The 27,676-nt window shown below is 33.8% G+C and overlaps 1 protein-coding gene across 6 annotated transcripts in view; it reads right to left on the minus strand.

The window, feature by feature from the left end:
• FER (FER tyrosine kinase) overlaps nucleotides 1-27,676 on the minus strand; it is a 367,914-nt gene that overhangs the window by 78,900 nt on the left and 261,338 nt on the right. For all 6 annotated transcript variants that reach the window (XM_016137231.2, XM_016137229.2, XM_016137230.2 and 3 more), the window contains one exon: nucleotides 23,618-23,741. In XM_016137231.2, coding sequence (XP_015992717.2) covers nucleotides 23,618-23,741 — 124 coding nt within the window. The remainder of the gene's footprint in view (nucleotides 1-23,617; nucleotides 23,742-27,676) is intronic.

Genomic DNA, 27,676 nt, shown 5'->3' on the forward strand with positions numbered 1-27,676 from the left:
TAGAAATGTGTGTCTTCCTAAAAGGGTAAGATAGAGGTTATTATCATGTTTTCTGCTGGCCAGTGAACTCCCTAGTGACCTTTCAAACAGAGCCTGGACACCTGTATCCCCCAATCTTCACTTTGCTAACATCCTTAGTTCTCACCAAAATGTAGAATCCTCAGAAGTCTTTCCTGACCCCCTATGTAACTAGATTTTCCCTTCCCACTTCCACACAATTTATTCTCATAACTGAGTCCTGTTTGCTTTAATCACAGCATTTATCGCAACTAGTGAATTCCTAATAATGGATTTCTTTATCTTTTTATCTGCCTCCTCCACCTGATTACAAACTATATAATTAACGGGGGTGATACAGCCAGTACCTAGTGCAATGTCTGACATGAAATAAACAATCCAATATCTGCAAAATGAATGAAAGGAAGTAGAGATCAGGTCTGAGGAGGTCTGTCCCTATTCACTGTAAAGTCATAGCTGTGAGAGATAGTAGAGGCAATGCATTCTTATTCAGTAATCAGTTCCCTTACTGAAAATGGAAATTACCCAATTATTTTGCCTTACTCAATTTCCTGGTATCTATTCTTGGGTTTTGAGGGGGCACAGCCCTGAAATCAAAATCTCAAATTCTTTTTGTCCAAGCTCCTTCTGTGTGGTGGCTCCATAAAGAATGGACATGGTGAACAAGTAAACAGAGGATAGAAGGAAGGAAGAAATGCTTCTGTTGCTCTAGGCCTTCCAAGGAAAACGGGGAGAGACTGCTTCAAGTTAGGGCCCCCGTGGGAGACTGCAAGGTCCTCCATGCGCACGTGAAATGGGTTCAGATGACTGAGTGCAAAAGAAAAGGAGAGAAAGTGCCCTTTGGACTTAAGTAGCTATCCTAGACTACACTGTGAATGTTGAAAGGGATTTTTTTCCTGTGTTTTACAGGTAACAACTGCAATTATTCCAGGCACATAACTGCAGTTATCCATAGAGAATTCTATAAAGGTCAGAGAGACTCTCAGACTGCAAGTATGGTTTCTGGAACTGAGCCAATTACGGCTGCATCAGGAAAGGAAAAACAGCCAATAGATAGGAAGTTCTGAGCACTAAGAAATGACTGAGCCATCCCCGGCTGCAGCAGTTCAGCCCTCACTGTTTCATCCTTTCTGACGAGTAAGAACAAGGAGTCCTGGAGGAGTCAGGTGATGCCTAAGAAGAAGTTCCAATTTAGGAACAAGGAGGTTAAAGACAAGGAGTAGATACTGTCACTCTAAAACGCCTACCTCTCAAGTAACAAAGTCTGCTATGAGAAGATTTAAAACATAAAACACTTGGGAATATCAGGTTTTTAGAAGTACATGAAGAGATAAAAAAAAATCCAGATCTTCTTGCTTGTTACTGTTTTTAACATTTCAGAAACACTACTACTACTACTACTAGCTCACATTTATGGAGTGATTAAAATATTCCAGGCATTGTGCTAAACACAATCTTCACCAAAATTCTATAAGTACTGTTATTATCCTAATTTTACAGACTGTGTTAATATGAGTCGGGTGGCGGAGGGAGGGAGGAACTGAAATTATTATGTTATTTTAAAAATCTGTCAGCAGTGGGAGGAGATAGTGAACTTAATTGCCGATGTTTTTACAGCCCTTGAATATAATGTACCTCTAAGAAAACCTTAGGGAACTTATTTGTAATAACTTACATAAACTTATAAGATGTTTAAATCACAATTTTTCACAGTGTCTTACTTTATGGTTATATAATTATCCAAAAAGTGGTTCACAAGTCATCTGAATCCATTGTGTATGTGAAGGGTTATAATGTATATAAGAGAAAAATCCAGGTGACAATTCAAAATCTTTATTTCCTGGGGTGTTAGGATCTTAAGAGCAGTAAGCTTAGTGAAAGAAAACAAAACATTTGCTTTAGGACTGTCCCTACCGATTAGGAGTCAACTTCTGTCTTAATTCATATTTCTAATCTTATATTTTCTTCCTATTAAATCCTTTCTTCCACAGGAGGTTAAGGAATTGGCTCAGAGTCACAGTATTGAGATTTAACTTTAGGCTGCTGTCCATAGGGAATGTTAGCAAAGAAAACCACTAACAAAAATGCCTTTCTTCTAAGAAAGGACAAAGCAAAGTCTAATTTAAGTCACATAAATCTAATTTATGTTTTCTAAGAACAAATGATGTCTTTCTCAATAAAGAGGAAGGCAGGAGGATACACAAAGTGACTGTTGGGAATTTACATACACATCTAATGAAAAACTTCCATTTTACCAGGGCGCAGTTTGTTGGTATTCCTTAAGAATCCCTGGTCTTAGCGCAAGCCACTGAATGGGAAAATGTTGCTAATAATTTCCCACTACATTTTGTTTCTCAGAGCTTTCTAACTGATTATCATAGCAAGGGTAAAGGAAACTGCCAAGCACCTAGTTTTCTATTTCTTTGAAATGTTTCTGCCCAATATTACTGCTAACATAAGCCCAGAAGTGAAACCAGATGCTTAGATGTTCATTAAACAGGTTAAAATGCTCTTTTGCTAAAAAGAATGGTGATGGAAATGTAAATTCACCTTCTTTTGCCTATCTGTCACTAATATTCGACTTAAACTTTGACCTTTATATATGCCACAAATACTCTGCTTTTAATTTGAAAAGCAAATGTGAATGCCATGCTATTAAGAAAATAAAGAGAAACTATTTAAAATTATTTTTTATGGATATAAGAACTATCTTAGGTACACCTGAGTATAGTAAGATAAATATATACTCCACAAGGAGTATGTATGTGATGCTTTGACTTTCTATTTTTATTTTAACAAAATAGCTTCTAGGTTTGATACTATATGATGAAAATAATATTATTTGTATAATTCACCATTTATAAATTACTTTTATTAATGTTATTACATCATTTAGTCAATAAACATTTGGTAGATTACTATTTTATATAACGTTCCCTGCTGATTGACTGAGAAGTGGAGCTATCATTGAATTCTATTACTGAGGGAGAATGTCAGAATAATATGTAGCTAATTATAACAAAAATCATGACATCTGAAAATCTTACTCTCAGGAACCTCATTTCGCATAAGGTTTACCATCAATGGCATTTAAAAATCACAAAATTATAGATGTACATTTACCCCTACCTAGGTATACCACAATACCCACATGATTTCTGAATTGGGTATTTCCTTGTCTGGCATGAAATTGTGGAAATGTAGCATGTACAGGACTAAAAACACATATGACTCATTATGTTGTAGTTCACAATACTCTGCTCCGTTGTATCTCATAAAATGATCATGTCCAATGTACAGAGAAATGGATGCTGTTTACCATTCTAGAATTTAGTGTGGAGGGAAGAGAACCTTTCTGATTTTGTAACATCATAAGCGTAATGGAGTTAACAGACTACAACCAAGAAAGAAACAGCAATGTCAAAATCCCTCAAAATAAGGTAAAATCCCATAGGATGGATAAAATGGAAACCTAAAAGTCTACATAAATTGTCTCACCATATGTTCCTGTCCAAGAGCTTTCATATGTATATTGAGAGAAAGCAGCTAAGTCTTTTATCACAAACCTAGAAACTCCATTCATCTTCTAATCTTCTGTTCTCTGGCATTTTAAAAAAGCATGATTGCATACAGATATTTTTTGTTATGTACTTCATTTTAGTCCTCACTCTGTCTAAACTGCTGAATAACTTTCATTAGTACAAGAAGTGGAAAATAACATTATGCTTAAAATGCCATTTATCTTCACTCATATTATGTTTGTCTTTACTTTCAAAGAGTGACATCCCAAAGGCAAAAAATGCAATGCAAATGTTTTATGTCTACAAAGATAGGCTACATCAGTAATAATTATCTTGAAATATGGTGGCAGCCTACAATCAAGAACATCAGCACAAGCAGGAAGTATCTATCCATTTCTTCTTTACAATAAGGCAAAATAGCAACATTTCAAGTAAATAACTATGCAGATTTGGTTTAATTCATCAGGTATGCTTTAAAACAAAGAGTGATTCATTTCTTAACATTTTATATAACAAACACATTGTCATATTATATTAGCAAACAGAAATAAAGCAATCCATCAAACCTGTTATTTTGTTTTTTATTATCTGACAAAGCATTCTCCTTAACAAAGAGAAATGAGAAAATCTAATGAAGCAACAGAAGCAGTCAAAGCTTTTTACCAAGGCTATAGCTAAAATAATTCCATCATTAACTGTATATAACTGATATCTAGAATCAGTAATTTTACATTGTTTGTCAACATCTATCAGTACACTAGAAAGAATAACATTTCACAGGTTTCCATCGCTCTAGTGTGGGTTAAGCGTTTTTGGAAGTGTGGCGACCTCTTCAGGACACCAGTACCATTAGTCTGAGATAGTGAAGGGAACACACATTCTAACTTGCATAGGGTCCTCCTGCCACACTCTCTCTTGCTCATTCATCTGATCTGATAAAAACAATGTTTCCCCAATTCAAACGACTTTATTTGGCTTCTTTTGTAGCTCATTATTTTCCATGTTATATTCTGGTTGCATGTGTATGTCCTACTTGTTCTCTTATACATACAACCCTTGGAAGGGAGTTTCTTATTCATTTTAGAATTCTCTATCTGAACAGAGTATGCCTTAAACTGAGTAGGTGAATATGTTTCGAGAAAGGAGTAGAAAGAATTCACAGTATATTTTTGTAAGGTATATTTTTATAATTTTGAATTATAGAGAGAAAACATCTAACTACATTTTAAGAATAAAAATGTTAAGAATAAAAATATCACAAACCACAAGTCATTGGAAATTAATCCTTCCAAAAGAACAGAGGAGTCTCTCCTGGCAAAACTCCCATAAAATCTGTCTGGTGGAGTACTAACATTAAGCTTACTTATAGAGATGTCTAAAAACCACTTGGACTGTTTTCATAATTTTAGGTTAAATAACCTGAAAATAATAAAACCATTATTATAAATGAATCTCATAAAACTAGATGTGGAGATAATTTGTTAATATGTCACTTACTTTGCTATGCCCATGCAAGCCACTATCACTTACAACTATATAGGCTGTTTAATATGTATGCTAGTTATTACTTGGAAAACATCTGCTTTTGGATTGGGTCTAAGATAAAAGACTCCTATCAACAAATCTATTATCTATTGATCTATCTACTAAATATTCCTTAATTTTCCACCTCTCTTCCATCTCTACTATAGTTTTGAGGCCTTTGTAATATTTTGCCTAACAGGTTTCCCTGGTCTTAAGTGTTCAAAGTTTCCAAAAAAGAATAGTATGAAAAAAAATTAAGATCTTCATTAGCAATAATAAACATTTAATGACTACTTTGTTAGGGCCTGAGAAATTAAAATAATTGCTTTCATAATATTCCTATAGTGATAGTTAAGAGTTAAAACAATCTCACTATTAGCAACAAATATGTACTGGCTCATCTATTAAAAACTGAGGAGGTAGGAGGAAGGATGGCAGGAAAGGAAAGAGTAAAAGAAGGAAGGAAGAAGACACTCACGATGTAGTTGGAGAAACAAGGCATTCATTTTGGAAGATACAGAACTGAAAACACACAGAGAGGGAAGGGGAGCTGGCAGGGGAAGTAGGTTTTGAGCACGGCCTCAAAGGAAAATCAGAGATAGAAAGGCTAAGTAGATAGTTGTAACTCTCTTCTAAATGTTTTTAGTTATTCTAGAGCATGGGTCAGTAACTCATGGCCTAAGGGCCAAATATGGCCTGCTGCCTATGTTTGTAAACAAAGTTTTATGGGAATACAGTCACACTCTTGTTTACATATCTTCTATAGTTTCTTTTGTGCTACAATGGCAGAGTTGAGTAGTTGTGATGACTAGGACGTGGAAAGCTTAAAATATTTACTTTCTGGCCCTAAAGGAAAAGTTCTAGAGCAAGAGCTCATTCATTTTTTTCTAATCCTTTTAGTATCCTTAAAAGTTCCAAGTCAAAACCCTGCATACATTATTATACATATCTTTATATGCAATGAGGTCTTGAATTAGCATATGAAAAATGAAGAAAATTGTACAATTTACAGAATATCATTTTAATAAAGTTTACTCCTGGCTATTCAAACATTTGCAGTGTTTCACAATTCAGAAGTGACAAATGAAAAAAATAATTGATAACTACTAGGAAGTTTAAAAGAAATAAATTAGTGATATTAAACTTTGTCCTCGGTATGTCATGCTAACTGAATTCATGGTAAGTTACAAAAGATATAGCTAATTGAATCTATCCTATGACAGATTGTACCTCAGAGTACAATGCAACATGTGGGGAAATGAATATCCATTACTGTTGATAAACAGCTCACCATGTGCACAAACAAGACTTTCATTTTTAAGAACGTCCTTTAGCACCAACCTTCATTACCACACACACTTAGAAAAAGCATGAGGGCAATACTATCTTAGAAAAGTCATTCCACCAGAGGGAAGGGAGAGTGGGGAGGTAGACGGGGGGGAGGAGGAAGGAAAAAAAAGGAAAAATAATTTAAATAATTTCTTCTATTAAAAAAATAAATTAAAAAAAGTCATTCCTATGCTTCTGATTACATATTTTTCTATTTTTCTATCTTGTTCATATGCTATTTCCCATGGCTTTTCTCTTGCATATTAAATAATTTAACATTAGATAACATTTTGAATATATGATGTTATTTGGAGTAAACTGGGGAAATTTACTTTTCTCCACCAAATATTATTATCGAAGAGTATGTGTTTATAAAGGTCAGGTATACTTTGTGCTACAAAAATATTAAGACTCCTTAACAATTAACCTAAATTTCGTTCTTTGATGCATGAGTCAATCGTACTACATGCCAGGTACTGTGCTGAGCAGTCGGAATAGGGCCTTAAGACCAATGAAACATGACTTTACCCCTCAGAGGTTCCCAGCTTGTGCTGTGCACGCATATGTAAAAAAGCAACGGTATTGAAACTTCAGAAGAACTGAGTAATTCAAATGGAAGAGTTTCAAGTGAAAAATTTAAGTATATTTCTGTCGCCCCAAGAAGTGAAAGGAGATTGCCTTCAACGGATACTTTGAAAGTAGTGTTTCTCAGATCTTTTCATTATGTAATATAAAAAGGTTTCTGAATATCCTGTTTCCTTTGATTCTTATTATCAAAAAAATGAAAAAAAATGTATGTGAAAGTCACGCTTTTTTGTATCCTTCCTCCTCTTTACTTGAAAGACTCCTGATATGTACATGTTATATATATGTAGGCAGAGGACGCTAGAGCAGATCAAGGTCAGGCAGGAGAAAGTCACTTTTCATCCCAGCAATATTACAAGCCCACTTACTGTTATTAACTCTGCAAGTGTTGACTAGTGATTACAGGAGATTAGCATTGTAATCTGGCATCGGCAGGCTGATTTTAGATCCAGCAATGATAGGAGTCTGTTTTTATCTCTTCTCAAAATCAAGGTGATTCTAGACCATGTCCATGTTTTTTTACATTAAGAAAGGCAGTTGGACAGGCAGATGGATCAAATGGACATAGATATCTAAGAAAATCTGAAAGGTTTCATGCTTCTGAGGAGAGGCAGTATATCTGATATGTCAGATCAGAAAACTGTCTACTGTTCTCAGCAGGGCACAACCAACCAGCATCGTGATGAATAGGAAGTAAGAACATGCACTGCCGAAAACTGCAGAGCCCCTTGCGCATTAGATATTTCTTTTTAAGCAAATTTCAAATGTTTCATAAAATGGTTTCAATTCGGCTCTAAGACAGGGGGCTAATAAAGATGATGAGGAAAAAGCTAATTCCTCCCCTTTTTCACAAAGAAAAGAAAAATAACAGGCATAAACATATCAGGTAAAACCTTTTCAATGTTGTAACATTTTTCTTTTGGATAAATAAAGCCTTAAAAATGGAAGAATAAAGATAGGAGTGAATGTTTATGCAGCCAAACAGCTCTGGGCAGTGACTTCTTCTAGTGCCCTCTCTGGAGGAGCAGCGCAGGAAAGGCCGACTGTGATGGTCGACACTGGCTGCCAGCGGGAAGTTTTTCCTCAGATCACTGTGATAGATATTGTGATAGATACACAGACAGACGACGTTCTTAATTTAAAATAATAATCACCATCTGCTTTTACCTCCTTTGAACCCTTCTTGCTGAAATCTTCTTTAACCCATTTACTCTTTCCTCCATCTTTGTTTGCTTTTCATTTTCTAATGTGCTTTGGTGTCCAACTCACTTTTTCCTAACACAGAATAGTAACTTAACACTAGGTATAAAATGAATTGCTATTTAGTTTTCTTGAAGGCTTTTGTGTCTCTTATTTTAACTTATCCTGACAGCCACGGAGGTAGGTATTGTTAATCCTCTCTTTACAGATGAGTGAGACAAAGCTTTGGATATTAAGATATTTTTTTTCATGATTATTTTTGTCTTTCATTTTTTTTTAAATCACAGAAGAACTAGGGAAATATCTTTATTTTAGGTAAACAATATGCATGCCTTGAGACATGGAAAAAACAGTCAGAGACACTTTCATTTTTGCCACTGTCAAACTGTAATTATTGGAGAATAGTACAAAGCTGTATTCTGTGTTAATCTATTTCATTGTTATAATTTCCAATGGTACAGTGAGTTCTTTTGGCTAGGTAGCAAGAATCTCAAAAAGGCAAAATCAGTTACTCTCCTGGTTTCCTTCCAAAAAAAGAAAACTTTCCAAAGGAAACACGTTTCTATGAATGGTGTTTTTTTACAAATATCTTTTTCCTACTGCTAGTTTATTTGTACAGAGTTAGGGAAACTTCTGACTATAATGAAAATATATAGTTCTCTTTTGTTTTCCAGTTCTCATTAGAGGACCATAAAGTTATCAAGGCTGATAGAGTTTGTTTTAATTAAAGGAAATAGTTAACCATAAGAGTGGTTACTTAAGGAAGCAAATAAGTTCAACGAGCTTCATTCTAGAGTTATTTTCCTGTCAAACTAGATTAATGACACTGGAAATGACGAATATTAGATACTACTATTATACATTAAAAGTAATTTTTAATACTGCCTTATTTTAAAAATGCTTCCTGAGTGAAGAGACCTATTATCCAGTTACACAAGCCAGAAACCTGAAAGATGTCTTGATACCACTTTCCTTGAAAGCTTTCCTTCCCTGTCTGTATCCACACTTCCCTCCAGTCTAGTCTCCAGGCTGCAGAGTGATCTGTATGAAAATGAACCAGATCTCTCCTATTAAAACCCTATAGTGACTTCCCATTGCTCAAGACCAACTGCCTGAACTGAGAGTGTCCTCAATGGGTCTAATCCTCACTACCTATCTGATTACATTTCAGGTCAGTATTTGATACAATCACAATTTGATTTCCTTTCATTTCTTTGAAAGGCAGTCTTTCCCCTTCCCACCCACCTCTAAGCCACTTTTCCTCCCAACTGATCATTTCTTCTCTTCTATCTTCCCTTAGTTACCTCTTTTCTAGAAGTTATTATAAAGTAGTTATCATATAGTATCATATATTTCAGATGTACAACAGTTATTCCATATTTAACACCTAACGAAGTGATCACCACAGTAAATCTAATAATCATCTGTCTCAAAGTTATTACTATATTATTGACTATATTCCCTATGCTTTATGTTACATCCCCATGAATTATTTTACAACTGGAAATTTGTACCTCTTATTCTCCTTCACCTTTCTTACCCATCACCCCACCACCTCTGGCAATCCATAGGCTTGTTCCCTATATGAGTCTGTTTTGCTTGGTCATTTTGGTTTTTAGGTTCCACATAAGTGAAATATATCGTATTTGTTTTTCTCTGACATACTTCACTTAATGTGATACCCTCTAGGTTCAACGATGTTGTTGCAAATGGCAAGATTTCATTCATTTATGGCTGAGCAATATTCCATTGTGAGTATGGACACATACACCCTCCCCCCCCCAGATCTTCTATATCTATTCATATATCAATAGACATTTAGGTTGCTTCCATATCTTGCCCATTGTAAATAATGCTGCTATGAACATGGGTTCATAAAGATATGAACATATCTTTTTGAATTAGTATTTTCAGTTTCTTTGGATAGACACCCAGAAGAAGAACTGCTGTATCATATGATAGTTCTATTTCTAATTTTTTTGAGGAAACTTTTTTTTTATAGTGGTTGTACCAATTTGCAATCCCATTAACAGTGTACAAGGGTTCCTTTTTCTCTGCATTCTCACCAATGCGTATTTGTTGTTTTTTTGATAATAGCCAATCTGACAGATGTGAAGTAATATTTGCCTTTCCCTGATGATTAGTGATGTTGAGCATCTTTATGTGTCTGTTGGCCATCTGTAAGTCTTCTATAGAAAAATGTTTATTGAGGTCCTCTGCCTTTTTAATTGGATTTTTCTTCCCATGTTGAGTTGTATGAGTTCTTTATACAGTTTGGATATTGACCCCTTATGAAATATATCGTTTGCAAATATCTTTTCCCATTCAGTGTTTAGTAACTTCTTAACTTTCAGTTCAAATGTTACTTCTTCAGAAGTGTCTTTCAGAGCCTCATGACGAGGTCATATCCCACTTTAAATGCTTTCTTACAGGAATATCTATTAATGTGTGTCTCATTAATTAGACTTTAAGCTCCATAAAGACAGAGACCCCATCTGATTTGCTCAGCATTTTAACCCTAGCACCAACCATGAGCTAGATTGACACACAGAAAGAATTTAAGTAAATTGTTAATAATTTCAAGTGACCCAACTTTATGGAACACTTGGCATGTGACTGCTTTTCAACACCAGATGCTTTCAAAGTAGATAAAGTATTATTTAATAAAATTGGGGGGAGGGGGAGTAAAACCCTTTAAGTTCTGCTAAATATGATGAGAGGCCAATTAGGAAATACCTTGAAGTTTAAGCTTATTTTTAAACAGCTGATCACATAAAGAAATTCAATGACTTATCCCAGTATTTGTTGGGTGGCTTTTTATAACTAAGACTATTACATGCCATGTTTCTTATTCACTCCTCTCCCACAATGTACCATTTAGCAAATTATCAATATATTTTTATATCTTTAACTTTCTTCTCTCATCTTCCTTCAGATCAGGGAGCATGACTAAACAAGGCCTTTTACAAACAAGGCATTCACTACATGGTTTTGATTAATTTAAACTGTGGAATATAGAGAGGCTTTAGAAATTATGAATAAGTAAATTCACTAGGCAAGTTTATATATCATAAATGCAAATATGTAGAAACCCCAACAATCATGTTTACACTAAGATATATACTTAAGTATTTGACATGCAAATTATAATTTTCTTCACGTTATATATGAGAAAAAATAAGTCTTAAAAATTTATAACAGTATAATATAATAAAGAAAAGAATGAATTCTTAAGTTACATACCAATGATGTTTTCATTGATTATAAAGAGGTTTATAGATTATTTGTATATCATGCCATATGGTTATGTCCTGCCTTGGGCTTTAAAAGATATCAAATACCAGACTTAAAAATTATTTTAACTTTATTCCTTCATTAATTTATGTAACAAAATTGAAGCCTAATTTTAAAAAGGCATAATGGGAATTTTATGAACGAAGGGAGAAAGATCACTGAGAATTAAAGTTACTTGTTACATGTGTCTTAAATGATAAGGAACTAAGAATCCTTGCACTGTTCTAGCAATAGCATTCGCGTTCTCACATTATTTACGTAATAGATAAATAGAGGCTAAATGAAACGTGCCTATTGAGCACTCTAATACATAATAAAACATCTGTTTACTACCAATTATTTCAAAGTATATGTTAAAAATTAATATTTTCTGGTCTGTTATGAACTACAACTGGTTTCTTAAGCCCTGATCATTGTCTAAGATAGGACCAGGTTAATATAACAAATAACTACTGTTAGATGAAAAATAGATTGTAACGAACAGGATAGTATTCACCTTCTGTGACTCCTGGAAGATGACACTATTTTGAGACGATCACTGATATTCTCTCTGGAATAAGCACATAGAAACAATCTAAAACTGTCTAAGCACCCTAAAGCCTTCATACTAACTCATGACAAAGAAGAATTTTGGTTCATTTGCATAATGCATACAGGTTTGCATCAGATATAGTTATTTCTTTCTTCATTTATGCATTATAAAGAAATGAATCAGTGAAAAATAAAAATGGCAGATAAATATTCATGGGTGAACAAATGATGATTATTTTTCTAGAAAGTCCTTAGTCATCTAATGGCATTCAATCAGCACTTTGGACAGCAGATAAAGGACCTATTTCATTTATTCATTATTCATTCATTTGAATGTCAGATGCTTATCAAACTCCCACTATATGAAAAGTACTCACTAAAAAATGTTCACAGAAAATCTGTACTATTTCTTTCCTACACAAAGAGCAAATCAAACAGTGCAATGAAAAGTCATCATAAAAAGGTCAATTTAAGAACACAAAATAGGCAAGTGTTTCTCTCCTACAAAAAAAAATATCAGTCCATAAGAAGTAGAAATAAGCCCAAATAGTAACTAGTCTCTCTTAAGCTATTTTATAAAAAAATTTAATATTTACTATAAGAGGTCATTTTATCTTTTAGTCCATAACTTGACATTAGAAGGAAATGGCCTTTTGTATACTAAACATAACACAAGTGAATGACGTCTTGTTTTATGTCACTTTAGTTCTGAAGATGACAGTGATTCTCCAAGAATCGGGCATGATCCATTGGCATTATTTACTAGTAACAATACTGAGATACTAGCTCCTGTAAATAATAATCAATTAATCTAGAAGTCATAAAACCAGTGACCCCAGGGGTAAAATATTACCCTCTATAAATTATACATACATTTAATTTTACTTATCGCTTTAAACAAATGAGCCTATAAACTAGGGGATTATTTGCAAGGTACACTTCTTAAAGATCTATAACTTATTTGAAAAACATATCCAATTTAAATGCAAACAATTGTAGATGAGATCTGAGTGCCATTCATTTCAAGGTCACTTTATTTTCATCCATTGCAAGATTTATAATGTTAGTGTATAAATGAAAGTGCTAGAGAGAGTGGTACCCTGTCCAGTCTTGGCTGTATCACCAGCAGTGGCACAATTCTTAGCACGTAGTAGGCTCCCAGTAAAAAAGAAGCTACGTGTTATGTTTTGGTTTTGCTCATTATAGTTAGAGTAATACCATTAAAATTAGTAGAATTACAGAAAATGAAACATTGGAGAGTATTTTAGAGTAACCTGAATTTATAAGGAAAATAATATAGAAAAATCTTTTTTTGAGACTATGAAGTCATTTTTCACTTCCTCTGATATCAATAACGCATCCAGAATTTAGCTTCTTCTCATGATTTTTATCACTAACATTCTGCTCCAACTCCCACTGTCTCTCACTTAGGTCATTTCGATAGCTCTCTAATGGTTTTTTTTTGCTTCTGCACTTGCCCCCTTATATTTTCAAAAAAGAATTCTAACTGATTCTTCAAAAACCTCAGACAGATCATCAGTCCTCAATGGCCCCCATTTCATAAAGACTAAAAGCAAAGTCCTTTCAATGACTTACAAGACCTTCATCACCTAGTCATGTCATAACTCTCTAACCTTACTTTGTCTTCCTTCTTAGCCTTCTTGGTCACACCTACCATGCTCCTATCTCAGGGCCTAACCTGCTACACGTACTACTAAGAAGATTCTTCTTACTAATATTCATATGGCTCACTCCCTTATCTCTTCTGGATCTTCCCTTGTTACTGTACAAAAAATAGTGCCTGCCTCCACTCTCCCATTCCCTTTTATCCTATATTATTACTCTCATTATCATTTATTACCATGTGGAATATTTGATAGTCTTTTATTTTTTTAAGCACATTATCTGCTTCCCTCAGAGCTTTCATTCACTGCTGAGGGAAAAAAGAATTTGCTACTGTAAAATGTGCCTTTTTGGCACAAGAATTATTTTGAACTGATTATTTTTTAAGAAACAGCAGACAGAAATAGCTCTGAAAACTGAGTAGATGGTACTCTTTTGTAAGAGATATTTACATTTATAAGGGAAATCCACATTTGTAGTACCAAAGGGGGTAATGACTAAATTTCTAGAAACATATCAATGGAGAGATAACTTACACCTGAAGAGCAACCATAGCCTTGTTTACTGTGCTTTTCTTGGTAATTGGCCTCTTCAACCCACATCTTTTTTTGGGGATGGTGGTGGTGGTTAGCTGAAGATGGCATTTAAGATGGTGGCTTGGGCCATTGTGAGGAGTTACTAAGTTTTCCTGGGTACCTTCCAAGCATACAAGAGATATGCATATTATTAAATGCATGTTTGTCTGTCTTTTATTGGAGTAGGGGGTCTCAACCAAGAACCTAAAAAAGGTAGAGGGAAAAGTATTTTTCCTCTCCTTCAGCACTGTAGCCACAGTATCTAAACATACTCAGGATTGTTTGGACCCAAAAATACTCAGGATCGGGAACATATAGTTAAAAGGGTAATGAGAGTAAGGTAGCCAACTGTGGAGAAATGGGCTGGTGATAGACGTGAACTGCCCAGAGATACCTAGGCTTTAACTTTTTTTTCCCCCTAGCGTGAAGATGTGGCCTTGTTGACACCAATAGTGCTAAGTAGTGAAACGCTACCCAGGTATTTCCTAGTGAAGAGCCTTGAGATACTCCTTTCCTACTCATGAAGCCTTGTCTTCTCTAAAGTCAGTGTTTTAGAGAGATTATGTTCATTTTATAATGGAAGAAAGAGAAGCATAAGAAATAACTTCATTCCTTCATTTATTCAATAAATTTTTGCCGAGCACTAACTAGATGCTGGTAACAGTTCTTAGTATCAAGGAACAGACAAAATAAAGCTGGTATCTTCATGATGCTTTTATTCTAATTAGGAGAGACAGACAATGAAAAGTAAACCAGCCAAGTATCCTATGATAAGTCATTAGATAAAGATGCCGTACTATATATACATAATGGAATATTACTTGGCCATAAGACAAAATACTGTCATTTATGACAACATAGATGGATCTTGAGATAATCATGCCAAGTGAAATACATCAGACAGAAAAAGTCGAAAACCATATAATATCATTTAGATGTGGGATATAAAACTGAAAGCAACAAACAAACTTGACAAACAGAAATTCATGGACACGAATAGTGGATTAGTGGTTACCAGAGGGAAGTGGGAAGAAGAAGGTAGACAGGTGTAAAAGCAGTAAAATATTTGATGACGAAAGGAAATCTAACTCTGGGTGGTGAACAGACAATGCAATATATATACGACTTACTATGGAATAATATACTTGAAACTTATTTGATTTTGTTAACCAATCTCACTCCAATAATTTTTAATAAAAAAAAGTAAACCAGTATTTTATTTATATGTATATATGTGTATACATATTTATATATATAATAATGTTTTATATATACATACACACATATATATTTAGATATAAATAAAATAAATGTCAGGTAATGGTAAGGATTGACAAAAAATAATGCAGGGTAAAGTTTATAGAGACAGACAGGGTAGAGGGTGGGGGAGGGATCCAAAGTCATTCAACTAATTTGTAGAGCCAGGATGGAAACAAAGAGCATTCTGATGCCAAATCTGTGATCTTAACCACTATGCTGAATTTGCTGAATGGCTCTGCAAATGCTAGGCTTCATGGCTATTCAAGCAGGCACTGCAGAAACAGTCTCGATTGGCACAGAAACACTTTAAAAAGGAAACCTTGGAATGAAAAAGGCTTCTCGTAGTTGTGTTTTATAAAATAAAAAATAATAATAATATTTAAAAACAAAAATTGTGCAATCCCTTCTACTCCGCCTCCCCATAATTCTCAAAATTATAGAGGTGAGTCAATGCCTACTAAATGGCACAGGTGAGAGTCCTCTGATTCCTTCATTGCTCTGATCCTGCCTTGGAGCCCAGAGTAGGAAACTTGCAAACTGAAAGGTTAAACTTGTTTCTATGTGATCCATGTGCTAATGGATTCCTCAGAAGCCAAAATTTCCATTTGACTAAGCCTAATGAGAAAAACCTAGCTACTCTAACACAAATCAGGTGTCACTTGAGAACCTGAATGAACCAATGGTCACCCACATCTCTGGGGTAATCATAAACTGAACTCTGTGGTCCTGAGCTTAATCTCCTGCCTGTTGTATGGACTCATTATGGGTTAGGATTCAAGAAGACTACATGAGCCAGCCATAGGATAAAGTCCAGCTGATACCATGGAACTCATGGAAATGAATCATCCCAGGAAAATATGGACATAAGACCTATAAAGGATTCTTAGTCCTACAATGCAACTTTCTATAAATCAGCATTAATGAAATGGTTTTAAGTTTTGCAACATAAGAGATATCCACATGATATTCACAAAAGGGAAAAAACTGGAAAATATATCTGAATAGTTTAAATATTTTGATTAGTTTCACAGGCTTTGTCATTAACTTGATCTAGACTCGGATCTTCCTTTTACCAGCTGTATGACAGGGGACAAGTTACTTTTTTGTGTGGCTTAATTTGTTCTACTGTAAAATGGAAATAAATGGTACCATCGTCATATAAAGATGAGGGCTAATTAAAATTATGAAAGTACTTGCCAAATAGCAAGCACTGAATGAATGCATGATAGCCATCTTTTGGGGACCTGCAGAGTACATGTCTCATCCTCTGAGAATTATCCCTGTACACACAAGGATCGGCTCATAAAATCCATGTAACTCCTTACTCTTCCCTGGTTAGCCATATTATTGATTAAAACAGGAGTAGATATCTAATATAATCTGGGCTAATCAATTCTTTGTCAGAATTTGAAATTAGATCTCAAAGACTAATTATCTGCAGAACGGTGGGCCTGGTTGGTTATATTGACTCACATGTCACATGAGGGCCTTTTCCAAATAGGGCAGAAGAACGCAGTCTTCAGAGCAAGAGGGAAATGAAGTAGTAACATAGCAAGAAGAAATAATAAAAGACCAAATGAATACAGCAGCAAAGACTGAAAGAGATGCTGCCTTGGTCCCTGACTGCTTCCCAGTTCCTAATTCCTATGACTCCCAAGCCTGGCTGAACTTCCTGTCTCTGGGTTTTGTGAACTCACTGTATTACCTTGTAATAAATTTCTGATTGCCTAAGTTCACTTAAGCAGTTTCTGTTCTTTGTAATCAAATAGGTCCTAAAAGAAAATGGTAACCTCACCATTTGTATTTTGTTTTATGTAAAAGATCACTTTTGACATTCTGAACCAGAAAAGTACTTATTGAGTAAGTCAGAAAACATAGAAAATGAGGTGCAGGCCAATTTTCCTTCATCGTGTCTATGTAACATAAGACGAGGATAGCCCTAATCAAACCATGAAATAGCTTTAATATACTCCTATTCCCTTCTTCCTCTCTCCTCTCACTCTCGAGGACTTCCATGCTGCTCACTGGACTACCCCAAATTCCTGAAAAGTATCTTATATATGCTGCATCTTTCCTATCAGTAACCTTAAATCACAACTCATATGTCTTCTGACCTTTTACCCAAATCTCTCATTTTTGTTTTCTAAGAAGGCAGAAGGAGACTCTGGTTTATTAACTCAAGCCAACATGTTAACTGATTCTTATATAAGCGTAGGCCTCCTTTTTCATTCCCGGAAACATATATGTGACTTTAGGAAAAAATTCCTTAATTAAAATGAATGAAACTAGTGACAGGAAATTCTGACACTGAATAAAGTAGCAGGTTAAATAATATTTAGAAAGGTGTTCTTGTGATATGTATGATAATCATAATACATATGAAAATACCAATTGCACTAGAAAAAAAAGGCTAAACTAGAGAAGGACTATATATTTTTGACACATTTAAATTACTGAGCAGTCCTCTATGGATTGTAGCAAACTGGTTTAGAAGCTAAAAATAAAAGTACAGTTTAATATATTCAAAATTGTAATCAAATGTTGGAACAAGAGAATCAGTCATCAATGCGTAGTCAACTAACTGAGATTATCACATTTCTATGCTAATCCTGTCTTTTTAATTAACAGATAAAGCAGAAGGAGGTATCTAAACAATAGTGCATAAAAAAATAAAAAAAAATAAATTTTCAAACTCTAATTAAGTGGGGAAGCAATAACAAAATACTGCTGCATTTCAGCAACTGTTCATTAAAAAAACCACACAAAACACCTTGATATCTTTCTAAAATTACATTTCACAGGCTTCAGCATCCTCTTGTTTTCAGTCGTGATCATAAAGAGTCCAGATGTGGAATATAAGCTGAGCCATTACACCAAATACCATCTGGCCTTCTGCCCTGAATCTCCTAATTGGTCACAAGATACATTCCTTATGGAAGGCAGTGCAGTGTAGTGATTCAGAGTGTGGGTTCTAGAACCAGAGTGCTGGGATCCACATTGTGGATCTGCCACTTTCTCTGAATATTTTTTTAGGTAAGATACTCAACCTCTGTAACTTTAAGTTTCCTCACATGTAAAATGGGCCTAATTATAGTCACTTATTCATTTATTCATTTATTCACCTTCAGGTGCCGGGCACTGTTCCTGGCTCTTGGTACCCAATAGTGAACAATCAGGTAAAAACCATTGCTCTCGCAAAGTTTACATTCTCAGACATTGCAGCTAAAGCACTTAAATTAGCATAGTGCCTGGTACTAAGTCATCAACAAATGTCAGCTCTTAGGATTACTAGTGCTTGAATGAGATAGAGTAAAATGATCGCAATGGAATGACTGGGAATGTGTCAGAATGAAGGCAGCACATCTAAGACCTAGCTAGCAGGCCCTGCCACCGTCTAGGTGACCTTGGTTTAATCTCTCAGGGCCTCAATTACTTAACTGTAGAGTGATCTTAAGGTACCTTTTATTGAACATATGGTAGATCATGAGAAACAGAAAAGATGAAGGGTTTAAAAACATTAAAGAAAATATTTTCCTTTGAATATTTTGGTTTTATCTTACCACTTAATGATATGAAGATTCATTAAGGATGAGAATGCGTTTTCAGTACATTAAAAGCTTAGGAAAAGCTCAGATGCTAGGTAATCAACTGCAGTTAAAAAAATGGAGAAAAACCCTCAGGAATCACTGGGAAAAATGCAAATGGCCAATATCACACCAAATCTTTAGCTTCATAAAATAAAAAAGTCACACACACACACACACACACACACACACAAACACAGATGAGATAGGAGCAGCATCTTACGTTTATCTTAAAAAGTACACACGCCTAAGCCTTACCAAAAATCACTGGATGAAATGATCTCCTTCTAAAACATATTTATGTGAAAAGCAATATTGTTACTTTCTGAGCAGTCTTAGCTTTCCTAAGAAACTTAAAGATAAAATTGGTTCCATACCTACACCTTTTCACAAATTAAACATTTTTTGGGGTTTTGCAAATTTTGTTCAAATTACTTTTCTTTACCAGTTATAAACTGTAGCATTTTAACTTTCTTAAAATTATCCAGATGCATGGATAGATATTCCTACAGTTTAGCCAAAATAAATGGTATACACAGCCCTGGGTGAGAGTGACCCTGTTGAACTAGCCAGCTCCATGTCTTTCGAACTTGCCCTGCTTATAATATTGAACTCTTCGGAGCTCCAAGATTGTCCTGCTCTCTCAGAAAAAAACACTGTACCTTTGCAAAAAAAAGTCTCCTTCAGCTGGAAAAGTCTTTCCCCTTCTATTCAATGACACACCCATCCATCCAATCTCACTCCAACAGCATCCTCTGAAAACCTTCCATGATGACTCCCACCACAGCCCCCATCCTGACAGGTCATATTAAACCCTCTTGATATTACTCCCTTGACATTTTGCATGTATTATCACTATACTATCTCTTTTCATTATTTCTGTTATATCCATCTGAAGGCAGGGACCGTGATTTTCACATTGATATCACCCTGGCACAGAGTAAGCATTGTTCGTATTTGTGAAGTACTGAAATAGTATTGTTTTCAACAGATAAGAAAAAACCCTTACAAACAATAAAATAAATGTGGTCTTATATACTTTAATTTGTAGAGCTATTACTCTTATTCCATAACAACAACAATAATAATAATCATGTGGTAGAGCAACCAAAACCAGAGAGGAATCAGCACAAGTATTACAATTAGAGAAACGAATCATATTCTATGTCACTCTTTCAAAAACACCTTTTCTGGTATTGATATTCAATGACACTGAATATCATGAAATTAAGAAATGCTTCCTATGCTACTCATAGATTATGGTCTTTAACTCAAATATATGGCATTTAAGAGTTTAACCTCTCTTTACTTTCCATAGATACCAAAGGACATGGCACAAAACAACTTTTAGCAATAATCTCAAGTAAAAATAAATCTTGGAATAGGATTCATCAGCAATAAAACCACAAATGCCATTACCATTAAATCTATTATGTCAACTTTCAATCTACTTAATGTCAAAATTAATCAAATTTAATAATTTTTCTATAATTAACAATCTAATATCATGCCATTGTAAGTAAACTCATACACATATGCCCAAAGTTATCAGTGTATTTCAAATATTCATATAAAAGTACAAGAAGAAAATTCCACACTGGCCTATAGAATACTTATAAAGAAAATGCAGTTGAATAACAACTGAATTGAAATGCAAAATATCCAGCACTTCTCAGTTACAAATAGAAACAGTTTCAATTAGAAAATTAGAGCATCAAAAGAACTCTCCAGGAAGTTAAATGGAGATTACAAAAGGAATATTTTCTAAGATAGGCCATTTCTTTATGCAGTTACTTGCTTCCAATTTATTGCCATCATATTTATTTACCTAGAATGAAACATTGCTCTGCTCTTCTCTTAGTAATTAAAACAATTAAGCTTTGTTTGTCTAAAAAAAGAAAATGTGTCCCCTAATAGTTACTGTTTTGGGGAGAAATAATTGGAAATATTTTCAAGTACTCAATTCTAGTGACCTCTAATCAGGCAACACAATAAAATTTATACCTTCATATAAAATTTAAAGCATATTTAAAATTTTTGCTTTGATTTGCAGGGCAAGGACTTTATAATTTAAAGACATGCATATATTTTAGTAATATTTTGGGATGTCAAGAATGGGTCTGGGTGTATTTCTTCAATACTTGAAAAATGAAACATTTGATCATGTTTTAAATTAGTTTAATTGATTTTTGAAATAACTCACTGGAAATTTCCAATAAGAAAAAAATACTTTTCACTCTAATGAACACTGCATATATATATTTTTTGGCATTTCTTAGGAGGAAACATATATAACATGTCTTGAGTGTATCTTTTAACTGTCAATCAATTAAAACTCCACTGTAATTACTACTGCTATCACAGAAATAGTTCTACAGGACAACACATAGGAAAATGGTTTTATAGCACAATTCACTTCTATAAAAAATTCAACCCAAAGAATAATTTATTTCCTCAATACAGTGTCATGTATTTGTGAGGTACTAAAATGGAAAAAAAAAAAAAAGATTTAATCCAAAAAAGTATGTACATAAGTTTGAAGAGACATGAAAGACCACTGGCTAGTAAAAAACATAATATTCATTGAGTAATCATGATTAACAAGGGAAATAAAAGGAGGAAATAGTTTAGAAGAAATCAATGGAAGTAATTATGAAAACTATATTGTTGCTATAACCACTAAAAATCATGTCAAAAAAGAAAAGTATTTATTAAAATAATAAAGACAAATAATATTCTATTCAACAAAAGACAAAATTGGGGCTCATACGTCAGGGTGCTTGTCAGCATCCTGACAGATATGACCAATTAATCACTGGAATCTTTGTCACTAATCCTTGAACCCTTCTCAACACACTACCAATCACTGAAAGTTGGCACTGAAACCTATTGGTCAAACCTGCTCTCAGTGACATTGTTCAAGATACTCAATCAGGACCGTTCCCTGCAGGCAAATAGTACAGGACTGTGCACAACCTTCTAGGATACGTAGTCAAGCATGGGTTGACTTTCAAAAATTCGTGAGTACATGAAAATTCTTAAAAAGCAAAACGAAAAAATACAATTACAGCAGTAATGTTATGATTTGGTGAGTGGGATAAGTTTTTAAAAGCTAACTTCCATCTTTTACTTAAAATGGTTTTAATTCTGATGATACAGACACTTAAAAAATACAGTCATCCATTTGCAATGAAAGCAACCACTACAAAAGCAGAAATAAATTGAAACAGTTCTCTCAACCACAATGCAACAGGAATTAAAGATTGTTACTGGTAACTGACAAATTAGTAAAACCATTTCAATATGTGTGATTTAAAGCCAAAGATAGTCGATAGTCTAATGGTTTGAAGAAAATCTGAGACAAAATGAATTACAGTAAAGAATGTGAAACCCAAAGTAACTTTAACACCACGAGCAAAGTTACAGATTTCCTCTAAAGAAAGGGCAAAACCCTTTAATGCTACTTTTAACAAAAAGTGTTTTCATCTAAGTTACTAATAATGCAATTTTTGTCAAAAATCTTTAAAAATACCTTATAATGTGATTTGAACTATGTTCATAAAAAGTAAAACAAATATAATCACGGTGGCTTAATTTTAAGTGTCTTAATTTCTAGAAAAATAGTACTCCTGTTTTTTAATAGTTTAAAAATACATGCAATCACTAAACCATATTTGAAACTTAAGCCATAATTTTAGTTCTAGGATAAAACTGAACACTAAGTAAAATGTGTGTGTGTGGGGGGGAGGGGGCAGGGAATTAAGTAAAAAATATCTATTGCAATCAAATAAATATGTGTATCAGGTGAAACTTTGTTTTGCTGTAATTACACATATAACTTCACCAGACTGTTAAGCAAAGGTTATACAATGGAACGCACTGGAGAAAAATATACCTCAATAACTAAATAAGCTTAAAGTCCATGTTAAACAGTATTACATGCTATTTCAAATAAATAAAAACTGCACCAATTGACCATTTCATTTTGCTTATATAGCCTTAGCCATATTTAAGAACTGACAAGAATTCTTCACGAGACCTTAAGTTGTACTGACAGTAGCAGTAAAGAACATTTCCAGCTACAAGCAATTATAACTACAATCTAAAAAAAGCATTGAGACCGAGTCACTTGTCTTAATTAGAGAAAGTTTTCTAAAATTTCCTTTGAAAAAACTAGCATGTTAAACTTTTTTATCTATGACTTTATGAGTAATGCCTTTGAAAAATGAAAACAGTTAACACATGAAACAATCTTATTTGGCTATAAGACTGTAGCTGCTAATATGACTAACTTGTGGTATATTTTACCACTATGTTATTCATGATTATAATAAAACAAATTTTAATTTATAGGTAAGTCATTGTCTAATTAGGTGTATGTACCACAAGTAAGATAGAAAACAAGTGTTTCTGTAAACTATGTAACAACTATTAAATAATGCTTTCATATACAGTATGAAAACCAAAAAGAAAAAATGTTTTGTGAAATAAATTTATTGCTCTATTGCAGCAAATATGTCACTCTCTCGCATTCTATTAATAAAATGGAAAAATGTTTTAAAAACGTTCTTACCTGTGTATACAGTTTTTACTTTCGAGATATGACATACCGGAAGCAGCATCTAATGAAAATTTCACTAATTGTTTGAGTTTTAAATCATCCTTCTTCTTTCTCAGAAAAGAGAGGAAGTCACCTCCTAGAAAAATTGACAGATAAACAATGAGACAAAATCATAAGGAAAGTCACATTGATCTCCTATTATAGATACCTCACAGAACAAAAGACATTACACATTTGGCTATGCTTTTTGAACATATTGTGTAAGGTGAAGATAAAAGAAAATATGTAAAGAATACATCTTATTAGAAAGTGGACACCATAAGCTTCCCTAGATGTGGTTAAGCATGTTAAGTGCTTCACACTGCATATTACCCAGCACATGATAGTAGTCAAAGTTATGCTTTTTCCTCTGTCACAATTTCTCACCAATTTGCATGGCTAAAATTTCCTATGAAGTTTTATCTCTAATATTAAATAAAAGGCTGTGATAATTATGAGTTAAGCAAAAAAGTTATGAAATTAGTCCTCAGGTTCAGTGATTGCTAAAAAACCTGAGAATATTAACAATACCATTACTGATAATAGAGTCAGAAAGAAGGGGGAAAAAGCTGATTTTGATAAGATTTAGTTGCTCAGCCAGATTACATTTTTGTGAATCAAAAGGATTCCAGTGAGGTTGTAGAGAAATTCCCTAAACCAACATGGTCCAAAAGAAATATAATGCAAACCACATAGTAATTTTAAATTTACTGTAGTCACATTTTAAAAAAGAAAAAACAAAGGTGAAACTGATCTTAATATAATTTTCTTTAGCCAATACATCCAAAATACTATTAATCAACATGTATCATTATAAAAATTATAGTGGAGATATTTTACATTTTGTCATCCTAAATGTCTTTATAATGTTTATTTTACATTTATGGGACATCTCAATTTAGATGCAAATTTTCATCTGAAATATGATTTGTATTTAGATTTCATAAAATTTAGTTAAAAAATAGATTTGTATACATGTTGTTCCAAACATGCTTGAAGTTTTCCAATAATCGAATCATGTATCAATATTTAAGTCAATTAAAATTAAGTGAAGTTCAAGTTCAGGTTTTTAGCAGCCATATTTCAAAAGCTTAATAGCTACATGTGGCCAGTGATTACCATGTTAAATAGTGTAGCCTTAAACTGTGCATTCATTTTTAACATAGTTTTGAAAGCTGTGGCTTGATTATTTTTCCTTTTAGTGTAAAATGCATTGCATTAAAAAAAAAAAACCCACGAAGTTAAAGAATATTAGAATGAATGTTCTCTAAAAATAATCATTCCCACTTTCTATTTTAAGCCAGATTTTTGCAAGGGAAATCTTTTTCTTTAATGAGAGTACTTAGAAAATAAGCACCTGCCTAATTCTCCTTATAATGTTCTCTTTTTCAAACTTCTCTTATTCACAAGTCAAGTGTTAGAAAAATTTAGGTGGGCCATTTACAAAATCAATGAGTTTTATGTTTAAAAACAATTTTGTGTCAGTTTACATTTTTGGTTTTCTTAGGAGAATATAAAATGTACAAATTAATAGAAAGGTTATTGAAATAGTTTCCATTAAGCTTATCTTAATTTTCTAAACAAAACACATAAATTCAACCGCAAATAACAAAATTAAACAGAAATTTCTCAACTTTAACAGGTACCAAAAATGTATATTAAAATAGACTTAAAATCAATATCTAGTTCCTTTTAGTGTAAAATGCATTACATTAAAATGCACTGGATCAATATTTACATATGTTAATAATTTTGTTAGATATATATTGGCCTATTTTAGAAAAAGTGTGCCCTTCTGATCTTGAAACCACATAGTATTTTGTTTAAGCTGTGGAATAACTTTCAAATGAAAACACCTTTTCTGGAATTTGATTTAAAGCAGCATATGACATAACCCCAGTGTTCTGTTGAAAGCCAATATTACTTCTTTTCCAAGTTAGTTCATATTCAGTACTTTTCCACCTGCCTCCTGCTCTTTTTAAATTTACTCCTTCAGATATTCCTCCTCGAATGCCCCAAACTCTGTCCCAGATTGTAAACCCTATATAGAGAATTGTGCCTCTGTTGTTCAGTATTGTAATATCAGTGCATACCACATGTCTGGAATGAAATATCTCAATGAACATTTCTTGAATGAATGTGTGAACAATATACATATATATATGTATGTATCTATATGTGTATATATGTATATGTATCTTCTTCTTGCAGCTTATAAGCCACCAATAAAGGACCATTTCGATTAATCTTAATGTTTTCTCTAGCCCCCCTCAATGGTTAGCACTACGCTTTTTAAGTACTTGTTAAATGTTAAAATGTTTAGAAAAGGATGGCATTAAATTTCTTATCAATGGTACCCAATGGATGCCATAAAATTCTTTAAATTCCAACGATAAAACAGCATATTTAAGATGGGCCTGGGCTCATCTTGATAGGTGCTTCTTTACCACTACTGCCTTAGAAATTACATCATTTAAAGAAATAATTTGCAAAGAAACAATCCTTAATAGGTGAGACTGTAAAATTATACATGCATATTCTGTTAATAAACAAAGAAAAGATAACACTAAAATAGAGTTAAAAATTGGTTGAAAAGCGATGCCAAGTAAATAAAGGTAAAGCACCAGGAAAGAGGAATTAGAGGCAACTATTTCCAAACACTGAGACGCAGCCAAAGATGCAGATGAAGAGGCGTCTGAGTGTGTCTCCGTTAATCACACAATATTTCTGCCTTAAATTTCTAGCTTAAAATAATTACATTATTATTTGTTTCCAATTTATAGTTATTCAAGCTGCAGACATGGTGACCCTTAGAAGCAGAACTGCATCATTCCACAGCCCTAGTCAGCTTCTTACAGAATATTGTAGAGAAGTGAGGACTTCAGTAAAAAATAATTATGATTTAGTACTGAAAGCCTGAGGCTTGGGCAAGTGTGAGCACTAAGAACCCAGAAGCAGAAGTAAACTCACCAGGGGATAGAATATGGAACTAAAGCTAGAACACCCAGAAAATAATTCAGACTGGGCCAGAACTGTTTCCTTAGGCACAATACTTGATTATTACCAGTAAGTGAAAAAAACTGGAGGCAGACATCAGATCATGAAGTCCTTAGAATTCACTGTGAGGTTACTGTAAAGGATTGTGTCCGTTCCTTTAAACTCAGTGTTTTATCATTAAGTGCCAAGTTAAAGAAGCTCTCTTAGAATTTGTGATATGCACATGAATCATATATGCTATACACATATGTGTGTATGCATGTACGTATGTGTGGGTATGCACAAAGCATAGAGTACCTTACCTGACCACTGCAGTTAGGACCTTAGTGTTCGAAACGGGCAAAACAAGGTAACTTTCTTTTTGGAATGCTGTCTTAAAAAGGCTCATTTCTGTATGGGTAGACTGCATATTAAAGCAAGATAAGATGGATTATTTTCTAGAATTCTTTGCCAGTAATGAATTATGAATTTCTAAGACAATACTTTTTTTTTTTTTTTTTTTGCTTCCTAGGGCAAGCATGACATGGTGAAAAGAATGTGGATATCGAAATCAGATTGACCCTGGTCTGAGTAGCTATGGCCCTATGTAAATTGTTTAAGCTTTCTAAACTTTAAAACAAGGATTAGTTCCATTTATTCCTCAAGATAGTTTTGAAGACAACATGTGTCTAAATCATGTGCCTAGCACATAATATACAAAAAAATATTGTTGAGGTTATTTTTCATATAAAGTGAGAGAACTGTAGTAGGGCCTGGTTGATTGTTGCACAACATCTATTTTCCCTCATTCACTTCAACTTCCTTTCTCCCATTTTGGAAAATATTCTCCTCAACCCCAACAATAAGGGTGGACCCAGATTAACTTAATCAGAGAATCCCTGTTCAAGTGACTGGTTCAGGGAAAGGCACAGGGATAATTTCAGGCTAGTGAGGTACTACAAGGAGATACTCAAGGAGCAAAAGAAATTTTTTTCGAGAGAAGTACCAAGAAGGACACATTATCTACAACTGGAAGTGTACAAGCATGTCATACCA

The sequence above is a fragment of the Rousettus aegyptiacus genome, unplaced genomic scaffold, assembly GCF_014176215.1.
Source record: "Rousettus aegyptiacus isolate mRouAeg1 unplaced genomic scaffold, mRouAeg1.p scaffold_m13_p_8, whole genome shotgun sequence".
Taxonomy (NCBI): Eukaryota; Metazoa; Chordata; class Mammalia; order Chiroptera; family Pteropodidae; genus Rousettus; species Rousettus aegyptiacus.